Genomic DNA, 10521 nt, shown 5'->3' with positions numbered 1-10521 from the left:
AATCCATGGGGACAAGGGCCATGGTGTCACCAAACAGTGAGGACGAGGGCCATGGTGTCACCAAACCCAGGGGGACGAGGGCCATGGTGTCACCATACACAGTGGSGATGAGGGCCATGGTGTCACCACACAAGGCCAGCAGCTCAGCGCTCAGGGGTGACGCCGCGCAGGTAGTACACCCAGGAGACGGCGCCCGCCTGCGCGCACGACACCACGAGGCGGCTGGTGACGGGCGCGCGGCTGCCGCCGGGGCTCCCCTCGAAGGAGACCGTGATGAAGATGCTCTTCTTGGGGCGCAGGTGCTCGGTGGCGCGCACGGCGAACGCCGCGTTCTCCACATCGTAGCGGAAGGTCACGTGCTCCGAGAAGACGTTTTTGAAGGGGATGGAGGTGCTGGAGCCGGCGCGGATCTGGAAGGGGCCCTGYGGCTTGGGCGGCACGGCGAGGCCGAAGAGCGGGATGCTGTAGTCCCCACCGAGCGGCGAGGAGAGCAGCAGCGTGGCCCGCGTCTCGCCCAGGCGGCTCGGCTCGTGGGTTACCTCCACGCTCACCTCCGAGCCCCCCACGCTGGCCGCAGCCACGCTGAGGGTCTTCTCCACTTGGAAATCGGCACAGTCCAGCTGCAACAGGGACGAAGAAGATTACAACAGGAGGTCCCCAAAGCAGACCCAGCCCTGGTGCCCCATGTCACGCAGCACCGTGGCTGAGGTCACAAGGCTCCTGCTCCCACCCTTAGGTGGGTACCCATGATGAGTGGCCATAYGGACACCCAAATGTTCCCACTAGGGACAACTTTGCAACCCAAACCATGGGGGACCTTAAGCCCTGGACTACTTCTGGCAGTAACTTAGAAGTCCAAACTCCAAAGGAGCTGCAACAGGAGCTCCAACAAGGACATTGGAGAAGGATGGACAGTCCTGCTGGGGACAGGCACTGTTGTGGTGGGAAGAGCCTTGTATTCCCACCACAGTTAGATCAGGTCAAGCTGGGGGGGGCAGGAGCTCCCAAAGGAACACGGTGACATCAGCAAGATGAGCTATCTCCCACCCCGGCTGCYGGGGAGGGCTCCTTGTCTCCCACAAAGGCCCAGGGGGAGCATGGTGGGGTGACCCTGGGGGTACCTGAAGGACATAGTCTGTCTTCTGTCGGATATAGTTGATGAATTTGGCGGTCAGGGTCTGGTTAGAGCCCAATGCAGTGCAGAAGTAGAGTGGCTTCTCAGGCCTGCTGGCGGTGGCTTTCAGGTTCAGGTCATAGCAGAAAGAGCCCAAGTCGCTGCTCTGGAGCACCAGGTGCCCAGTGCTCTCCCCAACTTTCAAGGGCTGATACTCAAAGACAAGGCTGGTCTGGGAGGAAGAGACAGAAGGGCCACTGGGTCATGTGGAGAGAGGGGAGGCAGGGCCTGGGACAAGGGGATGCAGGAYAGCAGCGCACAGTCACTCCAATCAGCAGAACAGAGCCCTGCTGCAGCTGGGGGACAATTTCCTTGGAGATTGTTCTGAGCAAGCAAGAGCCCTCCAGCACTATCCCAGCAGCCTCCCACCCTCAATTATCTTCACTCATGACCCCCACATTAAAGAGCTGAAATATAATTCCAGTGCTTTACTTGCACGTCATATCCCAATCCAACACAYTGCAAGGATCCTAATAGCTCTGCAAGCTTTTGCCATCTGCCAAAWTGAGTTTTGAAGCAGAGAGGTTGGCATTCCAGCAGCCTTCCTCAGGGAAATCAAGGCAAAATCCCCAACTTCAGAAAACATATTCATGTGAGGGTTGCTACCCTTGAAAAGCAGCCCCATAGAGAGCATGGAGGGCACCACTCAAAAAGCGAGACCCTCTAAAAGCAGGGCCTTTCTGCTCTGTGAAAGGCCCCAGAAAGAGAAGAGAGTCTTGGACAAGCTTTGCACCTACCTCTGACAAAGCAGGAACAGTGAACTGTGAGGGAACACTGATGTCGGGCACTTTGCAATCGGTGGCAAACGTCACTGGGATGGACAGAGGGTTGCTCACCCTGATGGATGAGGACACACTCTCCCGAATAGGGGCCACGACTTCGATAGTGCTGATGGGGCCCGAAGCCGTAGCTTTGAAGGTGACCARGTAGAACAAGTATTCCTCGGTCACCTCATTGAGGAAGGTCACCTAAATCAGAGCAGAAGGGAAGGACGAGTCACTGCACACACAAAAACATCCTGGCTGTGTTCAGCCAGCTGAAAGAGCCTCTAGCTCAGCACCCTTTCCCCAAGGACAACAGCAAGCAGCCTCCTAGGAAGAGCTCAAGACCAGGTCTCTCCTAGACCCTCACTAACAGCATGAAAGGTCTATACAAAGAGCAGATGCCTCCTGCTTGGTAGCCCACTGGGATCTACAGCTCCACCTGCGGGCACACAGAGGTATGAGAAGAGACGGGCAGCTTTTTCTCCCAGTGAGGAAGCAGCTCTGTGAAGGACCCAGGCCCAGTGTTCACATTTACCATCGTGTTGAAGAGCCCTTCCTTGTAAGAGAGGAACGTGAGCTTGTAGTCTTTCTGGCTGCAGCCGGGCACATCAATGTACTCCAGCCCCTGCAGCACGGAGCTGCTTTCCACCTTTTCGGGCTTCAGTATGTCCACTACCACAAGGAACCTGCAAGTGAGGAGCACATGGTCAACAGGACAACATCACACGGGAATAACAACACAGTTCCTCTCATCCTGAGGGGACTTCATACGCCACTGCAGGGATTGCTGGTGAGATGAGAGCTCCTGGCCTCAACTCACCTCTGTGGTCTGTTCAGCCAGTTGGAGACAGGGATGAGCTCCGTGTGGGAAGTCCTGCACGGTACCTCCCGGAAAATAGAGCCCGAACACTTTGGTGCCTCAGCAGTGCCCTGCAGGAAGTACTGTAAACCCGTCCCATCTGGTAAGGGGAAGAAGATGGAGCCCTAGAGAGAAGGAAGAAACCTAGTGAGCTTTCCTGGCCTTTCCTGCTATCTGCAAAAGGACCTTAGGCAGCAACAAGGTCCAACTCTGGCTGAACTAGCCCTGCGCGGGGCTTGGGGAGCCTGTAGAGCTCACCAGAAAGGCCTCTGAGCCCCCAGGGCTGCACACACAGGGACGAGGAGCTGTACAGAACAAACCTCACTTCTCGGAGCCTTGGACAACCTGGCATTTTAGGTTAGCTCCTCCGTTACATCTAGCTGTCAATGCCAACTGCCATACCGGCCCAGCCCTATTCTGAACCTCTAGCCACAAAGAAATCCAGTTTCCATAAATTTATCCAGCATAGGATAAATTCAGATTAGAGGACACCTCTGAAGGTCACCAAGGCCAAACTCCTGCTCAAAGCAGAATCACCCATGAGGCTAACATTACGAGGAGCAGCATGCTGGTGCAGCTTACGTACCTGATGTTTCTTGTTCTCGGAGGTCATGGTGAGGGGCTTGTAAGTGATTTCGTAGGGCTTGTTTTGTTGACCGGCCTCTAGATGAAAAAGTTCGGGCCCTTCCCAGTGTTGCCCTTCGATGAYGGGATGCATGGTCCAGGCCTCGTTGCTCGGGTTGGACAGGAGGATGGTCTGGCTTTGCTTCTCGCGCACGTCACAGGTGAAGTTCAGCGTCTGCAACGGAGGAGCACAAAAGGCTGCTTGGTCTTACTGAGCTCATGGGGCTGGTGTCTCCTCACCCACTTGCAGAGATGTGGAGGAAAGAGAGGCAGAATCAGGGAAAGCTGGACAGGGCTCAGACCAGTTCTGTGCCAAGCCCCGTAACAGTGGTGGTGAGGTCGGTGGAGACGCAATTGCCCCAGCTCTGCTTCCATTACCTCTTTGGAGGCTGAGACCTCCACGCAGCATCCTGAAAGCGTCACCCGGAGCGGCTCACTGCCCGGGATGAAGCACTTCAGGCCATCGTACTGGATAGCCTGGCCCGGCTTGCAGGGGTGGAAGGTCACAAGCAGAGGGATGTCCATTCCTGGGGAGATGTAACCCTTCACGGGGCTGATGGAGAAACATGGCTTAAAGCTCTTGATGTCCCACTTGAACCTTACAAGGGAAAGMACAAGGACAGCAAGCATTAACAATGGGGAGGCTGTGAACAGTGGGCTGAGGGCTCCAAGTTGGGCAAGACTTGCTTGCAAGACTCGCTCAGCTGCACCTACTTGCAAACAAGCAGGTAGTTGCAGCCCTCTGCTAGATGGGAGGACTGGGCTGCAAAGCCTTGGAGCACACGTGCAGTGCTCGATATCTGCTCCCCGTGAGGAGCTCAGGAGGACACAACACAGCAGGACGGGCCTGGGGGCAGGYGCAGCATCCTCTGCAAGGCTCTGCCAGCTGGCCCTGGTCCCTCCCAGCCTGCTGCCTTGTCCCCAGGAGGTCAAAGGAGATGGGAACAACTGCATGGGCAGCCACGGTCCCATCCTGCCCCCAGCCTCTATCCAAGCTCGCCGGCGCTCCAGTTTTGCATTACCTGACTCCTATGTCGCCTGTGTTCTGCATGAGGATGCGTTGGCTCGTGCGGCTGTGCTGCAACACTGCTCCGAAGTTGATGTACTCTCGGTCCAGGTTCACATCGATGCCCTGGCAGGAGCCCTGCACCATGAAGAGCGAGCGCACCAGGCCATAGCACTCCAGGGTTACTTCTTCATTGAACGGCAGCACGCGGCGCTTGGGGGAGAAGATGACCTCCACTTTACAGGTATCTCCTTTGGGCTTCAGACTTACTTCACTGCAGGGGTTCAAGCAAAGAACCTGCTCAAAGAAATAAACAGAGGCTACTYCATCTGGCTACTGGAAGTGAATCCTTCTGAGCTAGAGCTACAGGAGATTTTTCCAATTCAGATTCATTCCTGTTTGGTTTCTACCATTCCTGATTGGTTTCCTCCAATCTCACCCGATCTCTGATATTCTTCCCTAGGTAACAAGGATGTTCTCTTGTAATATCTTACAAGATCTTGTTCTCTTGTAAGATCTAGCCACGGGGAGCTGGACTGTCACTTCCAAAGTCACTTCATGTAAGCTCCAAGAGAGCAGCAACTCTTTGTCTTCAAAGCAGGACTTTAACTCCTTTAACTCTACGGGTCTAGAATATACAGCTGCAAACTACTGTACAGGTTAAAAACGCATCAGAGGAATTATTCTTACTTCTCAATTTTGGCTCTTCAAGAGAGTTCCTGGCACSTACCTTGTGTGAGACATCTACATTGCAAACATCCGCTGGTAAGCTCGCTAGCCAGGAGAACATGCAACTATAATTAACTGCAATTAAACCAACCCAGTCCCATTTGGTGACAAACATTACATAAAGCACCAAACAACTTATTTCTGCAAGTGCAAGAAGAAATCTTGAAGATGAGAGTGATCATCTTTTCCATGGATCAATTAACACATTATATTCTGCTTTAACCCTTCGGAATTTAACCCTTAGCAAGCTTTGATGACTAACACCCACAAGAGGGAGAAAAATATCTTGAGAAAAGGCTTTGGGCTATCTGTGCACAAGGGAATATTGATATATTGCACAGAAGGGGGCTGATCAGCACTTTATTTCTCTCACATACTGACTACGATGTCCACAAAGGCAAAAGCCCAAGCCTGGAATCTCCAGGCAATTTCAGTTCAAGGAACAAGGAGCTCTGGAGCTGTCTTTGAGGAAGCTAAGGACACACAATCCGCCTGCGTCCCAAGGCTGCTGATCTCCGGATCTGCTCCGGTGTGGAGCTTTGCAGTCATTTTTAYGCCGTGCTCAGAGAAAACAAGTGTGCACGACTGAAGGAAGATGTTCCTCTGGATGCAGCAATGTGCTAGAGCAAAGCCAGCTCCTGCCCAGAGGAACCCACTGCTACCTGCGGACACCCCAGCAAAGTGTTCTCCACCGATGGCAAAGGCCCAGCTTACCCCAGCTTCTTGCAACTCTGGCACGGTGTGTATGAAATGGAGTTGAAAAGTGAGAGGGGCAGCACTGTTGTTGGCTATGGTGACAGTCTTCTTCACCGTCTGCCCGACGGAGAGGGCTCCCAACTTCACCACCTTCCGTTGCGGTTCTACAACGTCAACCTGAGTAGGAAGTGAAAAGAAACAGGACTTAGGCAGCAGAAGACCAAACTATGACAGACCAGGGAAGAGAGACAAGGCAAATGAGGGCAACAGACATATTGTCTGGCCAGCACCCGGAGATTTAGGATGGGGTTTGGTCTCACCTTCATTTCTGTGCCCCTTCCTTGGACTTCAACGGTCTGCTGGGAAAGACCATTGATTTCAAAAGGGACAAGCTCACGATAGGACACAGCCTCTCTGGGGTAGAAAGTGATGGGCACCTCCACCGTCCCTCCTGGGGCTAGTGTGTAGCCCGGGAAATCCACCTCCAGGTGTGGGGTGCTGGTGAACAAGCAGCTCAAGCTGGGAGGAAGCAGAGCAGAGGAACAGAGGTGTCATAAGGCTGCGTGCCCAGTGGGTGATGCCAGGGCTTCCTGGGGCACTCCATTCTCCTTTCGTTGCATCCTCAGGCACTGGCTGTGTCCAAGGGGCTGTTTATAATGGGAGCTGGGGCCATTGGCAGCTCAGCAGATAGTGGGGAATAGTCTTGAACAGGTCCCTCGTGTGAAGAGCGCTCAGGGAAGGGAATACTTCTCCTTGGCAAATCAAAAACTCAAATCAGCCTGCCAAACCCTGGCATCTCACACAACCAAAACAGAGGGGTGRGCACACAGGCAGGGAGGACTGGCACAGCAGGCCCAGCTCCCGCGAGGAGTTGGGAGCAGCACTGTCACCCCGGCGAGCACCAGGGTGGGTGACCAAGACGTGGCCCCATGTCCTTGCTGGCAGCACAAAGAGCCCTGCTGGCCACGAGGACACAGGCCAGTCGTGTGAGGAGCAGGGCTCAAAGCTGCCATCAGGGCCGGCCCACCTGACATCCTTGTCCGCCTTGTTCGTGATGACGAGGGTCTGCTGGGCCGGTGGCATCCCGGCGTGGTAGACGAAGCAAGTGCCAAAATTGAGCTTGGTGGAGGAGAAGCAGACGGTGGGCACCACCACGGTGGCCAGCAACACGCAGACAAATTTGGGGCCCTTGCTGATCTGGGGTGAAGGGGGAAAAGACTGAATGAGCCAGGAGAAGAGGTGTGGATGGCACCCAGAACGGGAACTGAACACTGGAGACAGCTGAAAGAGGTGATGGGGGACTGCTGGCTGTAGTGGCAATACAAGAGAGCCAAAGAACCCCAGAAACGTTCCAAAGACCCCAGAACAGTAACTGAAAGTGAGATGCTTGGGCTGAGGTGGTAAGATTTTAAGAGAGTCACAGCCCAATGCTTTGAGCTGCCATATGTCGGCAGGGCCTTGGTGAGCTGTGGGACCTGGTTCAGGAAGAGAGGAACAGGCCCTTCCCAGCCTTCTAGGGTGCTCCTCAAACTAGGGGCATAGGAGGCATTTTGAAGCTCCTGCCTCAAAAGCGAGTGGGCCTGGGCTAGCACTTCAGTGTGCAGCTCAGGAGCTGTCAGGCTCTTCAGCTGGGTGTCAGGAGCCTCTCTGCTGTGAGATACTGAAGACACTAAAGGCTTCACTCTTCAGTGAAGGAGCTCCTGCCTCGCGTAGGGAAGGAAAGGTCACAGCAGGAAATGCTTCTCACTCACCTGCAGCGTCAGCCCCACGTTCTTTATGGAGCAGATCTTCCGCGGGTGGAAAGTCAGCAGAGCCTCTGCTTTCCCCTCGGCCTCCACAGTGCCCGTCTGAGGGGTAATGGTGAGGAACTGCTTCTGTGCTGGAGGGCTGCTGAGTTCCCAGGAGAACGTGAAGCTCAGCTTCCCAGTATTGCTGATGGTAAAGATATTTTGAATGTTTTCGTTTAACTCCACCTGTGGGAAGAAGTCAATGGGGGCAAGTGGTTACAGTACCTGGAAAGCACCAGCCAGGATCTTCTACCATCAGCTAACGACTTGCTCTAGAGACTGGAGYATACACATAAATGAGGGAAAGTGTCTCCTCCTCTTGTTCAAGTAGAATTGCTGAGCTTTAAGCTAGGGTCCAATCTTGTAGGGTTCCTTGGGACAAGTGGTCAGGGAACCAGCACCACTCACCTTCCTGAAGTTAATGATGTTGATCTCCTGCGCGCTGAGCTCTGCAACGCAGCCCTCTCTGTCCTCAAACCTCACACACACATTTGTGCTATAGGCGGTGGCCTTGATGTTCAAGGAGAGGGGCAGGGGCTTCCTCTTGACATCACATATGAGGTTGAAGACCACCTCTCCTTCCAGAACTGGTATGAAGGAGATTGTGATGGGACACCTGGGAAGAGAAGACCTTCCTGCTCAGTTCACTGCTTCTTACAGCTTTCCTGGTCCCACATCGGCGAGACGTTAGGCCTGGAAGAAATCAGGAGCAGCACCCTGCCTGTTCCATTGGTGCCTTCCATCATGGAGCAAGTCCTGGTAAGAGCAGATTTAGGCCTGAGTACATTAAGCAGTGAAATGATAGTGGCAGTGAATAAGAGCACAGCTCGCACACTTKGAGCTACTTTTTTTCAGAGATCACAAGGTTCAAACACAAAAAACACACTGTTGTCATCAAAATCAGAAACTCTAACCCTGAATTTCTCCAGGAAGATGGCCTACAAGGTCGGATCACGGCTACTTCACAGAGACAGCAGCAACAGAACCACATCCCCCTCTGGGAAAAGAAGAAGCCAGACAAAAACCTGCTCCTGCTGAGAGTCCCCTGGTGACTGCAGAGGGGACACCCTCAAAAGGAAAACCGACGGGGTGACGTTTGGTGCTTGGGAATGGGGCTAGGAGCTCACAGCGGCACCCGAGAGCCCTGGTACCTTGAAAGGGCCGCGATGGAGCCTTGCCGGGGCTCTACATTCAAGCAGGCGTTGCAGGCCTCGGGGAAGAAGGAGCTTTCTCTGAAAGTGAAGCTGAAGGCCTCCTTCTCACTGTTGATCATGTGGATTGTCTGGTACATCTCATGCCCTGGGTAAGGAGAAGGCATCAGTTGAAAACCCTCAGTTTCTCTGAGGACCAGGCTACCACCGCACAGCGTCTTCCTGCCGGCCAGCTGAGCAGAGCAGGCAATTTGCACWGAACAGGACATGGACACAGAGCCCATGACCGTGGCCTGTCCACCAGGGGCAGCTCCACCACCTTCAGCTGTGTGCACCGAGATGGAATCCAACTGCCCCAGCTTTCCCTGAGCACCCATCAGCCACCCTGAGATGACTAAGCAGTCAAATATGAGATGTTTTAAAAGATGACTCAAAGAAACTGTCCTCAAAAGGCCTATCCCCAAAACGGTTCTGCCTCTGCARGAAGTGAGATGCTGCATAGTTGGTGAGGATCCCCCAGGGATTCTTCAGGTGAAGGTGTTTGTCCTAGAAGTGGTGTCCTTGAAGACTGTGGTCTTTGCACCACTTCTAGGACAAAGGCAGACTCTATTTCCAAAATTCCATTTCCAAGATCCCTGTGCTCCAGGACACAAGAAGACTGGCCGGGGGCTCTCCCAGGCTGAAGTGGCTCACAGGCCCATGCGCTTTGGGCCTCTCTGGGACCTCTCCACAACTCTTCCTTTGCAAACAGYCCCAACCACATGCCTCCCTTCCTCTTCCTCTCCCTCATCCACTTGGGTGCTGACCGATCTGCTTACAAGTGCTTGTTTCCACTTCCAGCCTCCTCTTTAGAGCMTTCCAGAACAACAGGGCTGCCAGGGCCCTGGAGTGGCACGTATGTGTGGTGCTCTCCCTGCACTACTCACCCACTAAGAGCGAGTGGAAGTTCAGGTGGGACCTGTCCAGAGACACTAACGGGTCGGTGGCATGGCCCACCAGCAGGAAGGGGATCGAGATGCTCTGCTCAGGGATTGTGAAGAGCCAGAATGATTCTGTGATGTCCAGGTGCTGAGGGATGAATTCAAACTTGATCTGGGGAAGAAAGAGACAAATGAAAAGGAGCAAAACAGGGTTAAAGAGAGGGGGTTGTAACAGAGAAACCCCAGAATAGCTCCATCTTATCTCCATCTAAGAAAGCCCATAGCTGCCAGCTCTGAGAGGTCTCTATGCCACTTACAGCCCAAACACATCAGACCTGGCACAGCAGGAGAGTAGTTTTCATACCCTGCCAGGTCACTACTCTGTAGTAGTAGCCCAGGGACGCCCCAGTAGAGGCTGCGGGTGGGTGTCAGCGTGACGCACACMAAAATTTGGACCCACCTTCTTTGTCTTTTTTTGTACTCACCTCTACTTTCTTCTCTGGCAGGATCTGACCTCTCTCTGTGAGACAGGAGAAAGCTGGTTGCTCTTTTGGCGCTTCTGGGTCTTGGCAAGTCCACTGGAAGGAGTATGTGGAGCTGGTTGGGTTCATAAGCATGAAGGCCCTGGGCACACAAAGCAGAGATGACTTCTGAGGTGGGGTTGAGACATTAACGACTGTCCTGCAGCACACATCAGGCACTGGTAGTCCTGGACATGATCTGAAAGGGTTGTCAGGCATGGGCAGACAACATGGATGGTTCATCTGCTTCTTAGGGTCTCTGTTTGGCAGCTGCTCTTTTTGAAGGAAGG

At 53.8% G+C, this 10521-nt stretch overlaps 1 protein-coding gene across 1 annotated transcript in view; it reads right to left on the bottom strand.

The window, feature by feature from the left end:
* Positions 1-143: 143 nt before the first annotated feature.
* Positions 144-10521, bottom strand: part of HYDIN (HYDIN, axonemal central pair apparatus protein) — a 120990-nt gene continuing 110612 nt past the window's right edge. The window contains exons 71-86 of the mRNA XM_026034340.1: positions 10196-10334; positions 9717-9882; positions 8791-8938; positions 8048-8255; positions 7604-7825; positions 6880-7049; positions 6173-6371; positions 5871-6029; positions 4444-4724; positions 3800-4019; positions 3384-3596; positions 2759-2922; positions 2474-2624; positions 1912-2142; positions 1122-1346; positions 144-620 (exon numbers count right to left, since the gene is read on the bottom strand). Coding sequence (XP_025890125.1) covers positions 144-620; positions 1122-1346; positions 1912-2142; positions 2474-2624; positions 2759-2922; positions 3384-3596; positions 3800-4019; positions 4444-4724; positions 5871-6029; positions 6173-6371; positions 6880-7049; positions 7604-7825; positions 8048-8255; positions 8791-8938; positions 9717-9882; positions 10196-10334 — 3373 coding nt within the window. The remainder of the gene's footprint in view (positions 621-1121; positions 1347-1911; positions 2143-2473; positions 2625-2758; positions 2923-3383; positions 3597-3799; positions 4020-4443; positions 4725-5870; positions 6030-6172; positions 6372-6879; positions 7050-7603; positions 7826-8047; positions 8256-8790; positions 8939-9716; positions 9883-10195; positions 10335-10521) is intronic.

The sequence above is a fragment of the Nothoprocta perdicaria genome, unplaced genomic scaffold, assembly GCF_003342845.1.
Source record: "Nothoprocta perdicaria isolate Ctin4 unplaced genomic scaffold, notPer1 scaffold_143, whole genome shotgun sequence".
NCBI classification, from domain to species: domain Eukaryota; kingdom Metazoa; phylum Chordata; class Aves; order Tinamiformes; family Tinamidae; genus Nothoprocta; species Nothoprocta perdicaria.
Note: the sequence above shows the minus strand (reverse complement) of the source record. Positions and strands in the feature narration are given on the sequence as shown.